At 35.9% G+C, this 26,847-nt stretch overlaps 1 protein-coding gene across 2 annotated transcripts in view; it reads right to left on the reverse strand.

Annotated features, from left to right (window-relative positions):
- Positions 1-26,847, reverse strand: part of LOC120636522 (anion exchange protein 3) — a 93,974-nt gene that overhangs the window by 32,499 nt on the left and 34,628 nt on the right. For both annotated transcript variants that reach the window (XM_039908035.1, XM_039908034.1), the window contains exon 2: positions 7,155-7,293. In XM_039908035.1, the coding sequence (XP_039763969.1) occupies positions 7,155-7,293 (139 nt within the window). The remainder of the gene's footprint in view (positions 1-7,154; positions 7,294-26,847) is intronic.

Here is a 26,847-nt window from a genome sequence, read left to right on the forward strand (position 1 = left end):
TATCTTTAAAACATTTAAATGACCATATTATGATGCATTTCATTTAAAAATACCGATATGTAAATACTTACTTTAATTTTATTTATTTGTTTCTTATAGGTATAATCCTAATCATCCATAATATAAATATGCGAATTATTATTTAAAATGCGAAAGTGTGTTTGTTTTTTATTTAGTTAAGCTCAACCAATAATTGATGAAATTTTGCACAGATAAATAAAATAAATAAACTACGACAATACACACATCGCCACCTAGTCCCAAAGTAAGCGTAGCTTGTGTTATGGGTACTTAGATGACTGAATACTATACACTAATACATAGAATATACATATAAACACCCAGACACTCAAAAACATTCATGCTTATCACACAAACATTTTCCAGTAGTGGGAATCGAATCCACGGCTTAGAAAGCAGAGTCGCTGCAAACTGCGCCAACCGGCCGTCAAGATAGTAGTAGTAGACCAGCTATAAAATATATGCATCCCGAAGATGTACATCAAATACTCCCCCCCCACCCTTGAAGATGACGGATAGAAACAAAATAACCCTTGCAGGGTTTGTCTACTTATGCTTAGTGCATAGGTAGAATTCCAATTATCCGATTCCCACCATAACCGACGTTGGACAGACAGGTAAAGGGTAGTTTTTAAACGAGAAAAATAAAATACTTGCGAGTTGTAAAAAAAACAATAAAATAGCGGATTTAGTTGGATTACATCTTTTAATATTAACAATGTAAAAGTGTGTTTGTTTCTTCGTTCCTTTGTTTGTTTGTAACGTATGTTCGGCTCAAGCGCATTAGCGGCTAAGTCTTAGCGGCTTCATATTTCTGGTCACATTTTGCGTATAGATTTTTGGTTATTAAAATAAAACGGATTTATATTGTTTTCATCTGTCAAGAGTCTGTTTACGAGTTCTTTAAAGATTTGCTCAGCCGAATAGGTGTCGTAACTTTAGATGGCGCTCAGTGGCGTGCATTTTATACAAGCACAAAAGCACTGCATACCCAAATTATTTTATATCACTCGTATTGGAGAAGAATTTTTCAATTTTATGCCATGTACCTGCTTTATGCATACCCTGTTCAAAATCCATATGCACGCCACTGATGGCGCTCGTTAGTCATCATCTATCTATCTTGAAATGAGGCCCGCTTCAGCGGGTGCACTTCGACCCTCCAGGATCTTTTGTGCTCGCTTCGGCAGTACATATACTAAAATTGGAACGATACAGAGAAGATAGTCATCATCTAAGAGTTGGTGAAACATTTTTTCCTCTACGCATCACCCAAAGGTTTCCTAGTTTTAGTGATAACGGGCTTTAGTACCTAATAAAAAAGTAAATAAATAAATAAATATACTACGACAATACACACATCGCCATCTAGCCCCAAAGTAAGCGTAGCTTGTGTTATGGGTACTGTGAGAGCTGATGAATACTTTTTTATGAAAATAATACACATAGATACTTATTATATACAGATAAACAACCAAACACTGAAAAACATTCATTTTCATCACACAAACATTTTCCAGTTGTGGGAATCGAACCCACGACCTTGGACTTAGAAAGCAGGGTCGCTGCCCACTGCGCCACTCGGCCGTCAAGTGTTCCCAAAGCGTCCTTTTTTTCAAAGTAACTTTGGCAAGGTATCATAAATCATTAAAAAGAAAATGAATTCCACTATAAGTCTTCATATATTCTAGATAATAGTACCACTTTTGCAAAAATAAAATAACTAACAGAACCGTACCTTTACCCGTTTAGAGGATTATGTTTCCATATACTGCCTAACAACCGGTACCTATCAGTCGAAATCCTCTCAAACAACATGTAGGAGTACTGCAACGTAATACATAAGTACGCACACAATAGTTCAGAAACGGTTTTCAATCAAATAGTAGATATCGATTTTATTAATATTATTTGGTTCGCTTAGCAAACATTCGTTTTCTTGCATTGAGTTTTCAATGGTCGTTGGTACCTATCAATGGTAAAAGGTATACCTAATTACTTTTGTGTTCATAGTATTGACTACTAGATGGATCGGCGTACTTCGTAGCTCCTAAAATTTATTTCATTTGAGACCTGTATTCAATAACTTTTCCGAAAGGTTGCCAACCGGTTGTCTACAAAACGCACAATTCGTAAACGCATACTTATCTGGGGATAACAAGTCGTCCCCGGTTCTATCAGTATCGAGTTAGCGATTGCATTGTTTATGCTCTATAATATAACTATTACTGACTGCTTCGACGACAGTAAATAGTAATTATATTATCCTTGTAATAGGATATTACATGCTAACTTACAAAGATGCAAATAAATCAATGCCATTTTAAATTTTTGTAAAGTTTACATTTCTCGTATAAACGTGCTTTAGATAAATTTCAAGCTATATATCTAAAGCACGTTTAACACGAGTTAGCTTTTGCCGCCGGGCTAAATCGCACAGTCTAAAATGGACTAAGCTGCAGAGACTGGCTCTCGACTTCTGCGAGCAGGAAATATCAGCCCGGGGAAACAAGGCTTTACGCCTAATATCGCGTGTCCACTTTTTGTACCTATTACATTCTGTCCAGACAATAATTTTATTTGTAATCATCATTTCCATTTTCCAGTGTATTATAATAGTTTTTGACCGATGACCAACCTCGTTATATAGCCGATATGAAATAGATCGATTCAATTACACCAGTCCTTTAAAGCACCGTTTTTACACCTGAATTGTAACTGCGTTTAAAAATGTCTAGCCAACTTGCCAAGCATGATATTTTTTTGGAGTTAGCCATTGCAATTTGGGAAACTCTCAATAACAATTTCGTTCTTCTTTATTATTTATAGGTACGCTCTCGTCGTCTCAACTATCCCTTCGATATAGGGAACACCCACTGTTCGATATAGGGAACGGATACTGAAGAGCTGTCTTATATCATTGTGGCCTGCATGCGATCACTTGGTGGGAGCTTTACCAATGCTGCTACTTACATGGTTGCCATTCCAGCCCCATGGGAACCCTGTGCCCATTGATCTTCAGAAATCTATACCCTGCTAATTATTCATATAGCCTTTCAGTATTGTAAATCAATCATCCGAGCATCTTAAAGAAATAGCTGTTTGCATTTCCCATATATTATATATTTTACAACTAGCAATGAGTTACCGGTTTCAGGAATTGAAGGAACAGCGTGACAAAAAATAGTACGGATAGAAGACCATTTGGATGTTGAGTATTCTAGACATCCAAATGGTGTGGAAAAATTTTGTTCCAGCGGCGTAAGATCACAGTATAGTGGTGTTAATGCAAGCCACTTATCAGAACTCTCTTTTTTATAAAATCGATGGATCACACAAAGGAGCTGGCAATCCTTCGCTGCTCCAAAACCTCCAAGACGTTGATCAATTTAGGATTGTTGAACTAGCTGATAGGCCCGCTTTTGTTTTTGTTCCAATAAAAGGATTTGGCATAGAAATGCTTCAGCCAAGAGATTGAGCAGTACGTACTCCATACAAGACCAAATCTGATCTGATATGTTTTCTTGTTAAGCGATCGTCGACGCTATGCCATTACTGGTATATTATTCGAAGACTTTACTGCAGTATGAATAGAATCTAAGCGAAACCTTTTTTCCACCTTATCCTTCAAAAATTATAACGATGAAATACTCAACTCAGTTTATTGTTAATACTTCTTGCTTGAAAACATTAAAGTGTTTGAAATAATTGCTATTTCCTGCGCAATACCTAAAGCTGCTTGCAGTCTTACATTACGATCTCAAATAACCTTTCGTGAAACTAATTAGTTTCTGAATTGTATACGCTGAACAATTGTGATCGGATGTCTGATTAAAGATTGTGCTACCTTTGCGCCTCTTGAGCTACGATCTTTTCTTTGATATCACTTTGAAGATACAGTTCATGCAGACCGTTTAAATTACAAATTCAAGATAGCACTCGACTACTATCTTACTTTAAATTAAGTGACGATGCAGTCTAAGGGCAAAAGCGAACTACCTAGTGGCAGGTATTTCATATATTGCATTTCCAAAGTAACTCGAGCGGGGAATCTAGTCCTGGGCATGCTTTCATAGTTGAGAGGACTTTAGAACACAGATCCGTCATGCTACTTCAATAACTGCCTGTGTAAATTACTTTCAGAGGAACGAATTTGGATCATGCGACCTCCTGTCAGTTTTTGCTAACATAAACCAATTTTTGGTGGATGCAACGCATGTTTACGGACAGGCAAAAGGCAAAAGGTGTTTGGTTAAATAAAAACGACAGCATGCAGTTTACATAGCTGCATTCAAGGAAACTTGGGTCTGCACCTTGGTCGTTGGAATCAAGAACAGATTTTGCTTCGGGTAATTAAGACGATTCGAATCCAACAAATATTTTTTACTGTACAGTGCAAAGTGAAAAGTGTGTTGTGTTTAAGTCAATGTCAAAGTCAAAAATATCTTTATTCAAGTGGGACCATAGGTGGCACTTTTAATGCACAAGTACACAGTGGTGAGATGATGGCGATATCCATATTTGGTACTTAAAACTAAAGCTACGAGGGTTTCAAACGCAACCTGGTCTAAGAAGAAGCCCACAACAAACCGGGTTTAGCCGAGTTTGCTCCGCAGTTCAACCAAGTAGACGCTTTCTTGTGCTTCTTGTCTTTAAGCTTCTTGTGTAAACATTATCTACAGAGCAATATATTTAGATAGGTATTAGCAAAAGCTTTGCAGGATCCTACTGATACGATTCTCTATGCAGGAATTGGTATGATTAAAGCGAGCCATAAACCAGTTTCCCTTTGAGAGTATACTGAATAGGATCGTATAATTCTCCATAGTGACAATCCCAGCCAACGCAAGTCGATAATCAAAGTGAATATATATACATGTACTTGACCATCCGTGAATATAAGCTTAAAACATTATTTTAGTATTCGCCAAAAATTAAGGATTAATTGCGTAATAAAGTGAAAATGCGGTCGATCCCTTTTAAATAAAGCCTCTTTTCAACCCTTAACTTTAAAGAGGAAAAAATGTTTACAAAACCAAATTTTAACGTGATGAAAGTTTATTATAAATGAAAACTACTTAAAAACAAATAAAAGTACTTTTATCTCATTTTGACGAAGCAAAAAATCCATTTTCTTCTAAGCATATCGAAAATATACATTACATTGTATATTTTCAATACAACTGGTTAAAATTTCACTACTTATACAAAAGGGCGTTCATATGTGTAACCAGAGAGCTTTAGTAACATATTAAATGAATGTGTGTAACACAATAGTAAACTGTTTGCCTACGCAACATATTTATAGTCCACAACAAGCAAATTACATTTTATATATGTTACACCTAGGTGGAGTGAGTTTACTTCATAAGTAGTTCGTCGACGCCGCACTAAAATATAAAATAAACTGCTATGAAATATATTGCTCTGAAAGGAAACGCCTACATTGGGCATACATATTCTTTTATTAGATATCAATATAACACTTAAAGTGTTATATATTTTACATAACTACAATCTCAGTAGATATGTTTTCAGAGGTGTGTATTTTTATAGTAATAATTATTGACGGAACTTGCAACGATTAACGAGGGCATGCAAGGAACACGTCCTGCAAGTTGCCGACCTATGTCCATCAACCTGACGCGTAGGTGTAAAGCCTAAAAACCAAGCCCTTTTAGACCAGGACTCGGAAATCAGATAAAATTTTCAAACCGGTTTCGAAAAAAAAAAAAAACCCCGGGTTTGGAATAATTTTGGCTAAGGTTTGGTTTTTAACTGGTTAAACTGAGCAACCGGTCATTATTTAATTTCACCCCATCGATTGAAATTAACCGGTTTTACAAACTTTAATTACAGTTCTTTTGTGATTTGCTGCCCGCGCTACTATGTGTCTATGAGTACGAGTGATCTGAAGCGGCAAGACGTTTAAATGGTCATAAGCTATTCCATGCACGACATTTTTTTTAAATTGCTTAGGTTTAATTTGAAAGTAGCGAAATTGTCGTCAGACTATGGGTACCTAAGTAATTTTTATTCTCAAAATTAAGATTTTCGACACAAATCTATTTAAAAAGATGTATAATTTATACTATCATCATCATCATCATCATATCAACCCATTGTCGGCCCACTACAGGGCGCGGGTCTCCTCCCACAATGAGAAGGGGTTAAGGCCGTAGTCCACCACGCTGGCCCAGCGCGGATTGGCGGACTATTTATACTATACATCTGGACTATGTATAAATACATGCGAACATTTAAAAAATGAGTACAAACTCATCTAATACAGCGAGGTTACTATACATTTGATGAATTTCTTAATGACAAGGTAGACTGGAAGCAGCCAGCTTCGCTCTCATGTCATCAATATCAACATTTACAATCATTTGTCAAAATAGAAAAATGATTGTAAATGTTGATGTTGGAAAATAGCAACTACTGAGTTTCTTGCCGGCTCTTCTCGATAGAATCTGCTTTCCGAACCGGTGGTAGAGTAACTACAAACAGACATACCTACTTGACGTTTTAAAAGTGCTTATAAAGTAGGCCTACTTAAAAAAATGAATTTTGAATATTTTTATTCTTTGCAGCCTAGGCATTTGTTTAAAAGACTAGTGCGTCTTGCATAGACCGGTTTATTTAAGTTAAAAAAACGTTATTAAATCGTTCGCTACCAATCAATTCGGTTCGTTCAATTATTTAACCGGTAAAACGCAGAATATTAAAATAAACCGGTTACACACCAAAATTTTCCGGTAAATTGAAACCCCTGCTTCAGACCGAAACACAATGCTTCTTGGCGGCAGAAATGAACTCGGTGGTAGTACTTCAAGGGACAAGCTCTACTTCTAGAATGTGCTGTAGACTCATAGATGACAGCCCCTATCAATTTTAAACTTTATAGCATACTAGCTGACGCCTTTAACTGCGACTAGATTGATCTAACGATTCAACCGGGTGTTGGTACGGTTAGATTTGACTCAACACGCATGGCGTTTTCGGTTCGACTGGCGTGTTATAATTGACAAGTAAAGTTAAAGTTGTAAACAAGTTTTAGTATGGTTGAGATAGATTCCAACGGTTAGCATTTATTTTAACATATAGTCTCTAGGTAAAAAGATACTTGATACCTTGTGCATATGGTGGCGGCGCGGCGACGTCTCTAAGTGGTTCATTAGTGGATTGCAGCCTCGCTGGCAGCGGTACTGTGTCGCTCCACACCACCCGGTCCATCTCCTCATCTAACCTTAACTCGTCCTGCCCTTCGCCCTGGCGGAGAAACCAAAAATTAAATCCTCTTGAATATATTTCGAGCTCTACGAAAAGTTTGTACGGTTAATAAAAAGACTCCGACAGTACTCATTGGTAGCCCCATTGGGCGTTGATCTAGGGGTTAGCATGTTAGACCAAGGATCACTATACCAAGGTTCAATCCTCAAGACGGGTCGCTATTACCAGGTAATGATAATTGGGTTATACCTACTATTGGGAAATATAACTGACAATAGTAAGTAAATAATTTAAAAACATTTGGTGATATTTTTTTTTATTATTTTCCATATTTACGCAATTATTCAGGCGTGAGTGTGATTTATTGGTACTCGATGTGGTTAATTATGTGACACTTAAATATTAGTCTCATTTAAATGACTTGTAAAAACTGTATAATATACTAGCCGATACTATGTAGTTCAAAAAAAATTTAAAGTTTCGCTAAGCCTTAAATGAGGGGTTTTTGTCCGTTGAGAAGTTCTGTCCTCTATCTCCAGCCACATTCATCAGATCTACACAAAGTTTGGGCAAAATTAAACACATTTTATAACCTCTATGATGATGATGATTTTAATAGTTGTAGGGATTTTAATGAAGTTTTGTTTATATGTACTTTTTTTGATATACATATATCACTCGTATAACGGAAACGGCTCATACGATTGGGATGAAAATGTATCTTCAGTAAAAAATTTACTTTTTCCGTAAAAAATGATTTTACAAAAAAAAAGTGCAGATTAAATCTCGGTTGCCTAGATACTATTCAGTTATGAAAGGAGTACTTTATGTTGGGAATTAAAGCCGAGACTGCGTTTTCTGAGTCTTACAACCTAATTATCTTAAAAACAGGAGTGAATAGGCATCTCCTAGGCAAGCGTGTCTCTATAACATTTTCCATTAGAGTTTGTCTGTGTATAATCGAACCAAACGAGTTCGCAAAAGTAAAGCCGTAGACGAGGTTTTAGAGAACCCTTATTTCGAATTTTGTCGTGAACACTAAGTTTCTAAAGTCAATAAATAATATAACTTACAGCCTCACTGACAGCATAGACCGATTAATAAGAAAACCGGTATTTTTACGTTGACCGCGGTAAAATGTTGCACTTTTAGCAAGGTTTTCATTCCAACCTTCTTTTTTTAATTCGAACCTAACCACACTGAAAATCTTGTCCTTGGTTCTATGTCTATTACTACTACTATCTACCTACTTCTTGCAATGTTTTTTATCTGTCAGTGAAAGTCTCTTCAAAACTGATTCAACTGTGCCTGGGCGAACGGAAAAAAATAAAACGTATATATTATGAGGGCAACAAGTTTCGAAATTACTCAAATTTTGTCTATTTGTACCATAGGTACAAATATAAAGTTGGTAACATATTATGACACCCCTCAGTTACAAATTTGACACTAGAACAAAGTGGTTAAATCAGTTTATTTAGTCTAGTTTTTTAACTGATAGCCCGGCAAATCGACGGTGCCCGCGGGATAAAAAAAACCCGATACGAACGCAGACGAAGTCGCACAAAAAAACTAATAATTATATTACAATACCAATCTTAAAAAAATATTGAAAGCATTGGAGATCGATTTCTTAACAGATTTTTACTAACAAAGAATTTTAAAGAAAACGGTTTTTTAGTAAAATACAGAATGACATACCAAATATAAACTAAAGCATCCGCTTCTGCTACGACTCTCCTCCAGGTCTAAATCAGGAGCTCAAATGCTCTACATTTCGCGACACTCGCAAGGAAACTTCGTGCCCAAGTTGGCTTTAAACCGCCCGCTTATTTTGATACTGTATCTACTGCCGGTGCATTCCGTGATTGATGGGAACTAACTGCTAGTTCTCTCAGCGAGATTATGGTGAACAAAATAACGCATGCGCCGTATATTTTCACTCCTTTTTGTTTTATTTAAACGCGACTGTTTGTATTTTTTATTTGACTTTTGCTGGATGGCAACAGGTTGCCTTTGTGATAAAATTATCCGATGGTAAGTGAAACAGATTTTTTCTAAAATGCGAGACGTTTTGCATTATAACAAATGCGAGGAGTTTTGCATTATACCTAACCTTAATTGGTCCGGAAATAGCGAAAAATTGCGAATATGACTGTTTGTTTATTTAATACCCAGAGATTGTTTGTTTATTTTATAGTAGCTAAGCCCGTGGTTAATCCCGCAATAACTGTTCCGGCGCAAACTCAACATACGTTCAATATGAAATTCAAAATATTCAGAATATTTTTTTCATTTAGACCTATTAGTACTCTTGAAGCGTTCATAAATATTAAATGTTACGATTATTGTTAGTCGATGGTGATAACTACATAAACTTAAAACTAAAGCTAGGAGGGTTCCAAACACGCCGTGGTCGAAGATATAATGTATTCCTACTTCTAAAATATCTAATATTATAAATGCGCTTGAATGAAGTAGTATATTATACGAACAAACTGACTCTCGCGTTGGTATTTTTATCTATGCGTATTTGCCTTTAAGAAATAGAGCCGCGAAGAGAATAAGGCTAGTTTCCGCGTAAATATTCTACCAAATCTATTACACTGTCTATTGACTTATATGTTTGTTTTAAACTCAATTTTAACTTCCTAAAACATCCTAAAACATTGTTTGTGTCATGCTATTTTGCACTCTATCAAACTGTAACGACATTATAACCCGGAAAATATATCGCTCCTTTGTCAGGAAACTGAAAATGCACAACAATTTGCACATCGACGTGAGCTGCTAGGTTGATAGTGAAGGCAACGTAGCCCTTCACGAAAATCAATTTCGTGAGTTTTTGAATTGCTGAGTGAGTTTGTTGACACCTCCGGCGAGCGCGAGCGATGTGGTCTTATAAGTAGGAGGTTCTAGACTCGATTCCCGGCAGGCACAATTTAAAATTTCCTAATTTTCTCTGGGCTGGTTAGAGACTCGCCGTAGTTACCAATCTACCGACAAAGACGTGCGGCTGATAGATTTTGCGTTTCAGTACGATGCCGCGTATAAACCGATTAAGCGTAACGGTTTACTGAAATCTACTTACGAGCACGTAACCTTACTGGTTAGCTTGCATGAGCAAAAAAAAAGGGGGTTACACCGACTTCCCAGCTTGCTCCCAGGTTAACTTTAAGTGCCATATTCCGGTCGATCAGATAATGACTCACAATGCATCCTTTGAAAACATAAGGACCTACAATCTCTGCAAACGAATAATAAGCCAATAGTACCAAACAAAAACAGTCAATGAAGAAAAAAAGGAAAGAAGACAAAAAAAGTCTTCGTCGCAACGTTCCCTAGAAGTTATCTGGCCGTGATTGCATAAACTAATCACCTTTATCAAGGTTTCTCATCTCAAAATCGCACAACCCTACAAGCAAAGCTTCTAAAGATTGACTGCATCTTCGGTTATTCTAAAGAGCCTATACAGTTAAACAGAATTTAAAAAAATATATTATTTATTTTTCTAACTACCTATTCAAGCCTTTAAACTAACTTAAAAAAAGATTTAGTTGTTTTTAGTTTATTTGTTTGAACTACTGGTAGTTCAATTTGAAAAATATTTTTTGATAGTTCAATTATTAAGGCATGGTAGGAGGCATCGAACGACCCTACCGACAACATCAAACGTGTCCATCTGTAGGACTTTAATAGACTTTTTATAAATTTAAAATGCATATAAAAAAATTCAGAACCGACAGGATTTGAACCTGCGACTCTCTGGCAAACGCGGAATGAGCGCTTTCTCCAATTAAGCTACGGCTCTCCTACCGTCGCCAAAATTAGTATATGCCTTTCACATCAGTCTTATAGCGACTTTTTAATAGACTTGTGATGATGATTATGGGCGCAGCACTAGTCTCTTGTAGAAGACAGGTATTAGAGCAAAGACGTGGACTTGGAGGCATGGAACTTATTACAGAGTAAGAAATAAGGCAATTTCTAGTAAGAAAAAACCAAACACTATTTTGCCCGACCTTGTGTTCCATAATCTATCCATACTAAATATTATACTTCTAGATAGTTGAGGTGGCTAGTTTGCAGCTTATACATCAGCAGTGGGTAAATACTTAGTTAGAAAGCCTGTCCATAAGGATTTATCACTATCTACTTTTACTGAAATAAAACTTTTGATTCCTGCATCAAGCAATCAATCAACTTCATAATGATTAAGGTTAGAGGTAGTATTACCCGAAGTAGGTATTAACCGTAAAATCAATACTAACTGTAGTTATGACTGTGTAAAAGTTTATGTCACTCAAAACTCTACACGAAGCGGACGAACTTATTTTCAAGTTAGTGGTGATATCTAGCAACTTAACTTAACTTAGTACTTACCTAGTTTCCAAGTTCAGAAGAAACTAATGTCGGTAACTATATATAACTCATTGAAATATCAATACAAACTAAAGGATCTTTAATACGATACCATTCTTTTAATACCAAACAGGTCACAATTAATTTGTGTGTCTGTTTTCATATTCGTTTTAATTAGATTTGTCATGACGTCTAAAACACGCTAAAGCTAACGACACATAGTTTTTCAAAGGCTAAAGAGAACTTCAATAAAAAGAAAAAGGTGAATCAACTCAGTAATGAAAAAAATCAAATGCAAGCGTAAACTGCTAATATGACAACCCTTCTGGCCAGGTATGAATATAATTTAAACTCACTGACTGATAAAAGTTAAAACTTTATCAAAAGGGCTGCATTTTCGTCGCTTTAGTTTAGAAAGCGTCGAAATCCAATAAGATACAAAATAAACAAATAAGGGGAGAACGGTTTTAATTAGCGTTCGTATAGTTCATACGTCGGAGCACTTCCGGTTACTGAAAACACTGTAGACCTTAGAACGAGATTGTACTTTTCGCAAGTGTTGATAGTTTTCGCAGTATAGGTAGTACTTTTCTTAATTATTATCGTACATTCCCTACCATTGATTTTTATTTGCGTAAATGGTTGTCACTTATCCAACTTAGCACAGTAGTGAGCACTCTGGCATTATAAGTTATACCGAGTTCGGTTCCAGGCAAGGGCACTTTTTAAATATACAACGAGTAACGGAATCACGAAATACTGTTGAAGGGTGCATAAGGAATCATCCTGTAAAAATATTCACTCAAAAGAAGCATATTTATTTTTACATACAAACTAATTCAAAAAATTCTAAGTGTTTACTTATGACAACCCTATTAAAGATAAAACACCGACACGCACATAGTACCTATGCTACGCGAGGCGTACCTAATAAAGTGACAGGAGTCCCTTGATTTTACTTTTGCATGTGTGTGGCTGTACCTATCTGATTTCTTTCAGTAAAAGCTGTGGCAATGGTTTACTCAAAACTATTAGCGTTTCGGTTTTACAGATAAGTCTCGGAGACAGTCATAACGTACCTCTAAAGCCTCTGAAGTATTATTTAGGTTTTCATTTACACGTTAAATAAATTTTATATTTACTCGTTCGGCCGAGGCTAGGCTACGACGCGTAAAATAGCGTTCAAGTAAGATGCCGTGTCAAAACCGATTAGGGCATGTAGTGGAGTTAAATAAAACTAAATTTTCTCCTAGCTATCTATCTTCATGAATTTACAAAACATACAAAATAATTTTCGTACTAGCTAAAAATGCATACAGCTCCAATTTTTATTTACCTCTTTGGGTAATAGCCGATAAAACTATTAAATCAAAATTGGTAATTCTTTATAGCAATTTCGGATTATGACATTGAGATTGATAGAATCATTTATGTGTAGTTAGAATCAGATTATTTTCTGTGGTACGAGTTCATCGAGTAGGTAGGTACTGCATAAATTTGGCATCTATATATATTATTCTTCGCAAAACTAGTAAAGTTACTTAAGGGTGGATTTAAAATTTGAAACCTACGTTGCATTTCTTAAAAGAGTTTCATATATTTCTTTTTGAATAACAGACTGACCTGCACCGAAGAGTATCTGGATCCATCCGGGTACAGCTAGTAGAAGTAGGTATAGATAAGTTGGACCTACTGAAGGTTACTTTACTTTGAGTGAAGTTTTATTTTATGCTTTTACGCTACGTCCTCATGAAACTTGTTATAAGTTTTTTTCGCGTACAAACATTCATCAGATATTCTACGTAAACATACGCTGTCCAATCGCGTCACAACCACTATTATTTCGTGTTCTCGGTGCCTAAGGTAGATGTTCAAGCTCTCTCTAGAATTGGACTATCGGAATGTAAAAATGGAACTGAAAATTCGCGCAATAGATCTGTTCAAACAAAGGTAAGAAACACTTCAGCTCAATGTGTAGTTAGAGATGCAGCACGAGTTTACTATTTTTTTGTTATTTTTCGTAAGAACTATAGCTTATAACCACCTTAAAGGTTGCAAAAGTTCACCTGAGGAATGGAGCGAGCGCGAAAGCTCGCTACGAGAAGACTCTCAGGGCTCAACGCCATCGTGGGGTGACGCTGACCCGAGGCCGCGTGCCTCCTGCGAGGATTAGGACCTCGGTGCGGCTCGACTTTTCGGACTTGTTGGTGAGATTTTGGAGTAATAACGGCTTATTCTAAACACCCTGGTGACCGTGTTGGTCCAGGTGACGTCAGAAATCGGGGCCAGAAAATATGTTGTTCTAGCGTTTCGTGGTTTCGATCGCAATTCGCGACTCGAAAACACCGATGCTACTCCTACTAAGGGTGGAATTCGATTGATATTGGTTTGAGAGAGTTATTGGGTGAGACAAGCATAGGGGCTGTTTATATGCATATAGCCAGACTATAGCCACTGAGCGTAGGTGCGCATTAATATACGCGTCGCGTCGCCACGGTCGCTCAAGTTACAGTTCGCGCGTTTCACTGTTATTCATTGCTAAACATTTAATTTGAGTTACGTGTAGTTCGCTATTCGTTTTCGAACAAGTTCATTACGTACGTTTTATATTAACAACTAGATGTGCCCTGTGGCTTCGCTCGCGTGAATTACTAGATGTAGCGTACTGCTACATAGTCTGCACATCTACCTCAATAATATCTGATTTATTGAGGTCGGTGTATAGACGATGTAGTGAGGGGTTTGTTGCTGTCCGCTGAGGAGCTATGTCCTCTATCTCCAACAATGGCGAGCATAGAGGGTATGCACAGGGTATGCGGATGATATAAAATGACGGAAATCCCCAGTACGAGTTATAAATACTTAAGGGTAGGCTTTTTATAAATTCAAATTCAAATTCATTTATTTCAAGTAGGCCTACTTTATAAGCACTTTTAAGTATGTATGTTTGTAGTTGCTCTACCACCGGTTCGTAAATCAGATTCTACCGAGAAGAGCCGGCAAGAAACTCAGTAGTTGCTCTTTTCCAACATCAACATTTACAATCATTTTTCTATTTTGCGGGAGATGAGAGCGAGGCTGGCTGCTTCCAATCTACCTTGTCATTGAGGAATTCATCAAATGTATAGTAACCTCGCTGTACTAGATGCGTTTTTACACATTTTTTTAATGTATGCATTGTTAGGTCAAGAATTTCCTTCGGAGTCATGTAGTAAAAGCGTATACTCAACCCCACAAAGGAGTTCTGCACCTTTCGCCGACGATATGCAGATATCACTAATTTATGTCTGTTTCTGGTAAGTCGATTGTTAATTTAAGCTTTTTGTTTATAAAGAGTATTTTGTCTCACAAAGACTATATTATTATAGATATATTGCGAAGCTACTGTAAGAATACCTATTTGTTATATTTTTCACGAAGCGATTCGCGTGATCCAAGTTTATATATTGATCGTACGGCTCTTTTCTGTAGTATAAATATACTTTCAATGTCTGCAGACATAATACTGTGAAAGTATGCGAAATAAACAAGCCTAGCTGTTTCAAAATCGGTAAGCTGTCTAATTTTCCTGATTGCATATGCAGCTGAGCTGAGTTTACTCGCTAGGCTTTCTATATGGGTACCCCACTGTAGCTTACAATCTAAGGTCACTCCTAGAAAAACAGTGGAGTTTTCTTTTTTAAGTGTTTCTCCATTTATTATGATGTCTTATAAATTTTTTTTACGTTAGGCAAAACAAATTCCAAACACTTGGTTTTTCGTATAACTCTTACAGCGCCAATCCTTAAGTTTTTTTATAACTCGCACTGGATATTTTTTTATTAACATCTGCATACCCTGTGCATACACTCTATGCACGCCACTGATCTCCAATCTTATTCACTAGATCTTCACGGAATTTCAGCAAAACTTAACTGATAGTATAACCTATCTAGTACACAAAGAATTATTGAAGACGGTCAACATTTGATGGAGTTATGGTGTAAAATCGTCAAACACTTTCATCCCCTCTCCCAAAGGAACTGAGCTGGATTTTGGGATAAAAAATTCTATGTCCTACCTCGTAGTAAAATCGTGCTATGTTTTTTTTTAATTCATTTAGTTTCAGCGTGATGCGAGGCCATGATACAAACAGACCGACTAAAATGATAAAAACAACACTTTTGGCTTCAGTATCGATTATAGAGTGCCCTTCAAAAAATTTTTTTTATATATCTTCAATGTACAGAATTCAACCCTTTACAGTTTTATTAAAAGTATATAGATAGACACACTGACGTAATATTTCTTACTACGACAGACATTATAATGTGTATACAAACTAATTTTAGAAGTCTATATTTGATCAAGTTTTTAGGTAGGTTTCTTCAAGGTATATCGCAAGTAGTTGACTACAAAACACGGGCACGGGAACAAAGAGACTTTAGGCTGTAGTCCACCAGGCTGGCCAAGTGCGGATTGGTGGAATTTATACGCACCTAGAACATTATAGATCACTCTCAGCCATGCGGATTTCCTCACGATGTTTTACTTCACCATGAAAGCAAGTGATATTTAACTGCTCGAAACGCACACAACCTAGAAAAGTTAAAGGTGCGTGCCGGAGTTCGAACTCGGAACTAGGAAAGTAATGCCGAAGCCCTTCCTAACCACTAGGCTACCGCCGTTCTCCGTCCTACATTGTATCGTTATCAAAATAAAATGCAATGTAACTTATTATCAAACTTATTTCATCTGACCAAATACGGAAATAAAATAAAGCTTAATTAAATGAACATGCGGGTCAAAAGGCCTAGGGCTAATGTTCACATTAAGCGAACGGGAAGTAGGTTCTGACTACCATATTTAAGAAATGTGTGGTCAATAGCTTGAACTGATGCTCAACCATTCTTGGTTCAGCCGGCAGGCATGTAAAGGCAATAAAAACGTCACAACAAACAAGTCAACAAAGTTATCTTAATTGTAAACTTAACAATGAATAATTGTTAAGTTATTACAATTGTTAAGATTCTCCTTCACCTCCTCATTCACCATAATTCTTCTCTAATACGAGCTAAGAAACGACAAACTCTATAGTACAAGGTTGGTTTTGTTTTATACCCATTAAAATGACTAATTCGCTTTCGCTTGATTTAATTTTAACAAGTCAGTTAACGCTCTAAAATCCTTATTTCTTTAAAAGGCTGAAGGTGTCTAACGAAATTGTCAAAGATGGAGGGGTACCCCCCTCCATCTTTTATATGGAATAGCAGCAAATAAGTCAATCTATGTTATAATTTAGTAAACAATATAATATTAAACTACTAACCGCTAATTAAAGCCAGGACGCTGTGAACTCTACTTGTTCCTAAGTGAACTACTTAACTAAGAAAGCATCAGTGCCAGGTACCAATAAATTAGTAAAACATGACCCTAATTGGCAATGAAGTGCGCCAAAGTTCAAGTTTGCAGCCCTTTCACTTCTGTGTAACATATTAAGCGAATATAATTTAGTTTAGGTCACACGACACGTGGCGGACGACCTTTATCTTACTAAGACGAATTTACACTTGCTTATTTTGTTATATATTTCTAACCCAACAACCATAGGAGGTATTTCTTAACAACTAAGATTATTTTTATCTTATTTAGTATTTTTTTTGGTAGGGACTAAAATAGGACTAAGACGATCTATTCGTTCATCTACTCTAGTAAAATTATTAGGTATTCAACAATTCGATTAAGGCCCAAACAATTATGGGATGCGGATGATCATGAGGACTTTGAGAATGACCTAAGAAGTATTGTTTAAAAAAATGATCCTGTAAAAATTGGATAGTACTTAATGTCAAGACTGGTATGTATGTACCACACATTTTAAGAATACATTTTCGCTACAGTGTGACATGGTTAAAGTTATTATGAAAATCTATTACAGCGTTCTAAAAAATCTAAAACTTAACTAGGTATTTTCCGAATATTCCGATATGAGTTCCGCAAAAAGCTTGGGCCGGGATCCGACCTAGGATAAATCCGAATCCACAAGGACCAAGGCCAAACAAATTAGAACAAACTACAAACTACTGGACCGTAGCCTTACCAAAGTAAACCTATTTTTTAAGCCCTAAACCTGGCATTTAAGTTAAGTATAGATACCTACAATTCATGCATTCAAACGAAAGCAAAACAAAGCAAAACAAAGAAGCTAACCTTATCTCGCGTGTACACACAAAAACAATAAATATTTTACAATCTAACATTAATTTTAATAGTCAATTCGATTGTAAGAAATGTTGTAACAATAGACTTAGAAGCAAACTAAATGGCAGATCTTAAAATAAATAATTGAATTGTATCCATTATTCATATTTATTATGAGTTTAGAGAAATAAATAGGTATTATTGATATTGAAAGATAAAAATCATAACATTTTGTTATTAGAAATTTTATTGATAAAGGATTATCCGTAAGATTTATTAACTAACGTATAAATTATTTATTTGTTGGTATCAGCCCTATTAATTATTTCTAGGCACACGCACAGTAGGGAGGGGTTTTGAGTTGAGTCTTGACCAAAGGCGATCGATCGAAGGTACGAACGAACATAATATCAAAGATATACAATGAAAACACCACTTAATGTTGGTTTTAACTCACTTCTTATAATAAAATGGCAACAGGTTATTTGATTTTCAGGTCAAGACATTATAATATTCTGAGAGGGCGTGGGAAATTACGAGGAGATGCTTGATAAAAGCTGAGTGTTTGTGATATGTTTCTTCTTAAGTATGTTTTTAGCTTATTACCAAACAACTTCAAATATAAAAATAAGTTATTTATCGAACAATTTAAGAAATATAATAAAATAACATTTGATTATTAGCGAATTCTCATGACAGGGTGCAATGGGTATTTTTGATATGAATACTGGTTCATTTGAAATACCCTTCAGTCTTATATTGTGACTAAGGTGGCAAAAAGGTATCTCCTAGTGTTTTATTCATTTTCAGTACTAATAATCACTATTCCCTATTCTGTGGTTGTTTTTTATACCCCAAAAAACTCGGTTACAGTAGAGAAACATCACACAATAAATTAAGCTCTTATCAACCGCACTCTAGAAATTTCCCACGCCTTCTCCTGCCATAACCTCATGATTTTAATAACAGAATAGTGATCGATGAACAGAATATACATTTATTATTTAAAGCAGATATTATTATTTATTAATATAATTTATAGAAATAAATACAATTTAAATGTATGTCTGTAATTTCGAAATTTCTGTCTCCTATTGTAGCTTTATCGAAACTAATGTTGAGAACGGCTGGTCAAGACTTTTACTGGTAGGTAGAGGATTACTCGAGATGTGCTGAGAGGTTATCTAAAACCTTTGCGAACTTAGATATTGAAATTCAGAAGTCAGGAAGGTTTATAATATGCGACTACATGATAAAAATTCCAAAACTGCGACACAAACGTCGCGTCGGGATTAACAGCTAGTATTTATATAGCATTTAAATAGCAATATTATCTTAGTGCCCGCTCATGGATGGCGACTATAGCTTCGCAACTCGTTTTGTCAGTAGCTCTAGGTCTAAAGATCTCCACATTTTTCTGATTTGATACGCCAAGCTTAGGGCATTCTCCGCTGAGTAACCCCAAACATTCATTAGATGCTGACTATTCCAACATGAGGCTCAAACATTATAAACTATTATTATTTAAAATATTTTTTTATTATTATAAAGCTTTGTTATCATTAACGATATTTCTGACAATTGTTTTTCGCTGTACACGATTAAGTAAAAAATTGGTTACTGTCAAAATTACAAATCATTTGCAGAAAGGTATTTTTTTTACATTACTAGGAATTAAATAAAACTTATATTATATTTGTAGGGATTATTGTTTTTGTGTTTAATTTAACTTATCAACTAAATATCTATAGCAAAATATCGTAACGGGAAAGTAAGTACGCGGAGCGTCCATATAGCAATTAAGTGGCTTTTTATCTACTTTAGATACTACTCCAGATTTTCAATGGCTAGACGTTTAAGGACTTGAAGCCGCCTAGGTAAGCTTAATGGCTCGGAATAATAAGCGGAAATTTTTGATACATGTTTATTGAGTTGATTGCTCATGAATGTAACCTTTTAAGGTCGCCACAGACTGCAGTGTATGCAAAAGTTTTCATATGAGCTAATAATTCTCACGTAGATTTATCCCGAGTACATTTTTGCGATGCAGTACCTATAGCCCCATGAAAGCCAAGCCTAATATCATCAAATGTTCAGTGTAACCGATATTCTTTTAAAAATGTAATTGAGCGCATTGACGATTTTAGTTTAGCATTAAGCCAAGGTCATCTGCCCTTATTTAAATATAGCTAATTATTTAGATTTAATAAAAATATGGTATCTAAATAAAAACTTTTACCCATTACCGATGTACTACTTATCTTCTATCTAAGAACGCCGAATACATGGCCCAAATTAATTTCCTAAGGTAAATTATAAGTTTTAGTTACAAGAATACTATTGGAGCCTCAAAATATCTTCACACCGTGTTCCATGAAAGATAATTTTGAATATAATTGCCTCATACATGTTAACACTGCTAATTTGATCACATTTTACAAAACGAAATGTCGAAAATCAAATGTCAATGCCACTGACCAGATAACCATGTTTTTTCACCAACAAAATATAAAAAGAAGCTTAGTAAAAAGCTCAAAAGCGTTTTAATTATGTAAGAATATGTAAAGGACCATTCAATTTATAAGCTCAATAAATACAATTTAGTTATATTAAGTGGCTTTGATCACCAGTAGAGCTAGCATGCACGCCACGAGAGAATAATGTCTACACATTATCTCGTCTATAAAATAAGAGTTACGGGTGGAGATAATTATCTCGTGGCACATGCTAGCGCTACAGATCGCGAAGTGAAAGACGAGACCAAACCCAAATAACGCACGGTAACGGGACCTTAGCAAAAGCGCATAATTAATAAAGGACGGGCCAGTCTTTTTACCAAACTTTTTAATTTTATTGGAAACTTTTACTCCAGTAATTCTTTTAATTAATAATAACATTATGGCAACCTGTATTGTGGCTAAACTTAAAAGAGGTTTTAGGTACCTACACGTTGGCATGTAGAAAGTAAAGATCTTGGAGTAACTTTCATCCATATAAAACGTACTGTTCCCACGTGATAGAAAACGACAACCCTAAATTATCGCCATAATCTATAGCTATACAGGGTTAAATAAAAAGTATCAGAAAGCTCTCGTCCAGTATTTGTGTACGCTAAAATCAACCACTTTTGTTCTACGACTATCTTTGAACTCGATAGTTTGGGAAATAATTAATATTCAATATTTTACATAGATACTCTACTTGTTACTACTCTGTAATGTAACAACTTAGCAGCGCGCGAACCACAACTCTATCGTGTGGTCACTGACCCGACTACGCGACGTTGTCGAATCACATGTATTTAGTTTCACAGTGTAATGCCACTTTACAGAAATAACATGATTTATTAATTTATTTGTATAAAAGAAATTAATACAGAATTTTGAAAAGACTAAGAACAAATTTTGTTAGTTTTAATGATAGGAACTGCAAGACTTAGAAGTATCTGATATTTTTTATTTAACCCAATATTAACGCTAAACGAAGCCTTCTATTTATTAACTATTTTTGACTCAACTGCAGCGGAATCCTAAAACTTTGGAAAACTTTTACCTTCCAATCTGGAGACGGACTTAGGATACTTTTTAGCCTAGAGGAATTGGTTTCTACATACCTCCTGCTTATGAAAAACTACGTATGATGAATAACGACGGCTTTCTCGACTAGACCTAATCTCACTGATACAATAATGCCGAGACTACGGTTGCTCTTGGATCAACAGCTATAGGCGCACCAATGAGGTAAATTATTAATCACATCAACCTCTCTTGAGCGCTGTTACTGCAAGTATTTCTTAGTAACATATAATCGTAAAGTCATACGTCGTACGTCGAAACCTGATGAATTATATCAGTTCTTTCTGAAATACAGCATCAAAACAACAATGTCGAATATAGCTGCTCTTTGAACAACATCGATGCGCACCGATGAAGTAAATTAATTGAAAGGCACTCACTAATGGCTAGACAAGTTGATTGGGTTGCTACCTGTCTCGAAGACCCTTTCAACGTATTTGCACTCCGCCTGTACCTTCCTACCAAAGATATAGTATAATAATTTATTAAACTTTAAGCTATGTTAAACCCTAACTGCTTATCGGTTTCTACGCCGAATGACCAGACCACTAAGTTGCTTGGCACACGGCCGCACGTCTTTGTCGGTATTATATTAACTTGCCACGACTTATTAAGCCTCAAACCCGACAGGATCATTTTTTTCTTCAGTGTAACTAAGTACATATAAAAAGTGATCATTTTCCATCAATTGGACGGTCTATACTTACTAATAAAATAGATAGAAATAGTATTATTACTAATAATTTAGTTACTTAAATATCACAGCAGCATAATTCTCAAAGGCATGTGAATTCCACCAATCCTTATATTGTGTTATTTTTTCATTTTATTTTTTATATACAAGCACGAAAGCCATAATAACGAGTTCAAACCCAGTAGGTAATAAAGAATGTAGAACTTTCATGATCTTTAATTAGGACCATTTTTCGGTGGTGGTAGACGTTTCTCCTACACGTCCAATGTGACTGCCGATAAATTAGCATCACTTCCAACGTTGGTAAAAGAATTGGCAATTTGCTCAGTCTTATTGCAAAACTTGAACATGTGACGGTTAATTTACAGAAGGTACTGTACTCAAAAGCGCTCGGAAGAATTTCGAAAATCTTCTCTTCTCGTCTAATTAACCAACCAAAGTTGGTACCACCATTGGACCACCGGCATTAATCTCTTACGTAATGAGGATAATGTTTATCTCTGCTCTTATTTATTTATACTGTTTATTTGCACACTAAAAATACAGAAGAAGAATAAAAGAAAACAAAGACCGAAGCAGTACACAAAAGCTAGCATTTACTTATAGAAATTTGGTCAAAGTTCGTAGGAGCAAAGCGGTAATATAAAACAACTAACACTAATTTAATTAACCTAATAAAACAAGATTATACATCATCCTTGTCTCATCCTGCTTTGTAGCTTGTAAACAAAAAATGCTGCACCACATTTCTGTACCTATTTTCAAGATTTAATATTACTCTAACAAATTATCGTCTCCTTTGAGCCTCGGTCCGGACATACCTTGTACTCGTGTTGGCTTTATATAAAATGGCATGATAAAGGGTCTCATAATAAAATGCTTGAAATACTCGTAACAGAGCAAAAATGTTTTGTTTGCACAGTTTAGTTATCACTGCTAAAGCAAAATATAAAAATTCTTTTACATAAACCGACCATTTTTTTTTGTTTGTGCGAACGGTTTCAACGGGCAATCGTCTGGATTCAAAATACAAAGGCTTTTGTTGTCGATTTTGTAAAATATTTTACAAAGTATTCCATTGAACACTATTTAATGAAAAAAATAATATACGAGCTTCATAATGTCTGTTCATTGAAGTATTCGAATGTTCCCGCAGTCATATCAATTATTGTTATGCGATAATAATATGTACCTACTAGCTACCAACCAATTTATTTTAAAATATTTATCGGCATTGTGTGTCGGAAATGAGAAATAAATATTTCGCACATATAGCTGCACACATTACTCCGAAACGTTAGAGATGCGTCCCGGGGATCGAACGCGGTTTCCATCAAAAGGAGCTCGAAGCTCAAACCACAAGGCTATCGACGTGTTTATTATTAACATATGCTTATAATCCCATCTCACATTGTAGCAGCGTGGTGGGTCTATGCTCCAAAACACGCTTTCCTATGAGGACGGAGGCATTGGGTCATTAATATGCTGAGAATGCGCTTATAAGGGAAAAGGGAACACAAAACCTAAATTCTGAGACGCACTTGACCTTCTTCTTCATCATAATTATTGTAAGCTCCAAATCAGTTCATAACTATGCAATGCAATTTATTAGAATATGGATTACAATAATTATTATGTTAGTGGTACTCGTCATGGTTTTTGGCGCATTCGTTATAATCACGAACTATACGAACTTTTTAAAGAACCAAATGTCGTCAAGACTATTAAACTGTTAAGAATGTAATGGGCAGGGCGTGTGCAATGCATGGAAGGTACGAGAGCCTCAAAGAGGTTGATGGAGGGCACTTTGGAGCGGCGTAGAGGCCAAGGACAACTTAGGGGTCGGCGAAGTGATGGAGTTGAGAAGGATATGAAGGTTCTGGGAGTTCGGAGCTGGAAAAAAGCAGCTTCTGACCGCCTCAAATGGAGAAATATGCTTGACCGAGCCAAGGCCCACCAGCCCTGCTGTAGAGCTTTGATGATGATGATGATGATGATATAAAATGGCTGCAAAATAGAGGTAGGTACAGAGGAGTACAGACAGAAGTGTCAAGGGAAGATTGAAGTAGTTATCTCTTTGTAGTTAATTAACAGTGTGATATAAGTTCAGATAGATGGTTCAGTTTATAATTTGCCATGTTGTAATTAGAGATACTTAAAAGATTAAATTTGTAAGATATTAATATGGGGTTTCTTTTATATGTAAATTGGATCCTGCCGAATCGATATATCGCACACAATAGCACGAAATGCAACCGCTTAGAATACGCAGAGTAAGTATATTCTACGTACCGACCCGTAGAAAAGCCGTGATGACAGTGTGTTAGCGTGTGATGTGAATGTGGATCCGCGTATCACAGGAAGATGAAATCAAAAATAAAAGCAGTCAACGCAAAATAGCCCTGTATTATTCATTGGGTTTAGACCGCAGTAGAAATCATATGAGTTAAAAGCGACGTATGCGCGTAACGCGATGCAAACCGAGGCGCGCAGTGTGTTTCAGCACTAACCCAATGTCAGGGCCGCGCCTGGCGCCAAACGCAGACAACACGACGCGGCCCTATCGTACTCATATTACATTACAAGCACTTCATACATCCACAAAAGCACTGCCTACCGATTTTTTATATAACTTGTGTAAAAGTAGAATTTTTCCATTTAATGCCATCTTCCTTCTTTATGCCTCCCTGATTGAAAACCGCGTGTTCGCGATTTTGAACCATAATCCTTACTACATAATTATAAAAAATGCGAGAATGTTAATTTGTTTTTTCTTCTTTGACGCGGCGCAGTGGCTACACCTCTGGTGTCCACTGTCTGCAGCGGCACAGGCTTTTTATCTCGTAAAAATAAAAATTACAAATTTTTATGTAACCTACATTATATTTGGTTTATTAGTACAAATTAGTCAAATAAAAATTTTAATAACACATCAAAGCACTCAAAATGATTAGCAATTTAAATTATTCACTGGAACCTAAACTGAACTGTTGGTACCTTATCGGGATTGCGTGTTAGTGTTATTTGTGAATACGTGAAACAAAAACCAATACGCATTAGACGGCGTTCCATCACTCTTTGTTCAAACTGCACAAAATCAAATACGTCTACTCTTTTTTATTGCCGAAAATTGCATATTATTTAACAGAAGGCTCCTAGTCTATCGTATTGTTAATTCATGCTCCATGGATTTACGAGTATATGGATTTACGAGTATGATAGTATCGAAATATATAATTATCATCACAGCCTATGAAAATCACTCTCACATCCGAGCACAGACTTCCTAATAGGAGACAGTAGTTTAGACCTTGAACCACGCTAATCTAACCGGATTGGCGGGCTTTGCCATTATTTAAAACAATAGTGGATGCACCCGACTAGCGTGCCCGACGTGTGCGTAGAATTTCTGATTTCCCGCGAGATTACAAAAGTGCTTTTTGGGAACTGTAAAAAATAAAACATCCTACCATACATAACCTTAGCCTAAATTTAACGGTTAATACAGTGCACGCCAAAGCCTATGTGCAATTTTGAAAAGTCAGCTACATTAATAATGCTGTAATGTTTTTTATAAAACCATAAAAGTAGTTTATGCGTGGAAAAATAAAAGGCATCCATATATTTTTAACTTAAGCAATTTATATATCACTTGCTAAAAAAATTGTTTGAAAAATATTATTTCACAGTATTTTTGCCGTTTTTAATGTATTTCAGTGCCATAAAGTGTACGAGTATCTATCTATCTATCTGTCCATCCACGAGACATACGATCCGACGATGTTTGTCAGAACATAAAAATTATCTTTGACTGTGGATAAACATATAAACGTCATCGTTTATAAGCAGTTAGCAATATTAGAAAGATCGCAAGCTGCATAAGAGCTAATTAAATTTTGACATCTGGACTCTAACAACGTCGTACCTATTTGGTGTTTGCGATCGTCTGAACCAACAATAACGCGAATCTTTGCAAATAAATAGAAGCCTGCACCTTTTTATGCTTGTTTGATTATTATTTAAGTCTCATTATGTCGAACCGTTAGAAACTAACTAGATTTTGCACATCAGTATCAGTAAAATCTTTGAAAAACTCATTTTAAATCAATTACTTTACCATTTTCATAAGTATAATTTACTTCATATTAAGCAATTTGGTTTCACACGGGGTCGCTCAACAATCGAGGCAGGTGTTGAGTTAATACAAAACATATTTGAAGCCTGGGAGGAGTCACGTGATGCACTTGATGTGTTCTGTGACTTACCTAAGGCGTTTGATTGTGTTCAACACGAAAAGTTAGTTAGGAAACTACAACACTATGGAATTCAGGGTGTAGCTCTAGACTTAATGAGAATCTACGCGATAGAATTCAGAAAGTCGACGTGAATGGAAAACGGTCTAATGGATCAGTTATGAAAATAGGTGTCCCACAGGGGTCTATATTAGGACCATTTCTGTTCCTTATTTACATTAATGACCTTGCCAAGGACAAACACGGGATAGTTCTGTTTGCCGGTGATACATCACTGACTTTTAAAATAAATCGACGTGAACTAGCTTATGACGACGTAAACAACTCTCTCGCTAAATTGGTACAGTGGTTTGAAGCTAATAATTTGGTTATTAACGGAAAAAAACCAAGTGTATAAAATTCACTTATGGAATTTTACTTTGGGGTAATGCTGCTGATATTAGCACTATTTTCGTGCTGCAGAAGAGGGCTGTTCGTTTGATCTACAAAATGGGTCCGAGAGAGTCATTGAGAGATAAATTTAAAGATT

The sequence above is a fragment of the Pararge aegeria genome, chromosome Z (assembly GCF_905163445.1).
Source record: "Pararge aegeria chromosome Z, ilParAegt1.1, whole genome shotgun sequence".
In the NCBI taxonomy this organism is placed as follows: Eukaryota; Metazoa; Arthropoda; class Insecta; order Lepidoptera; family Nymphalidae; genus Pararge; species Pararge aegeria.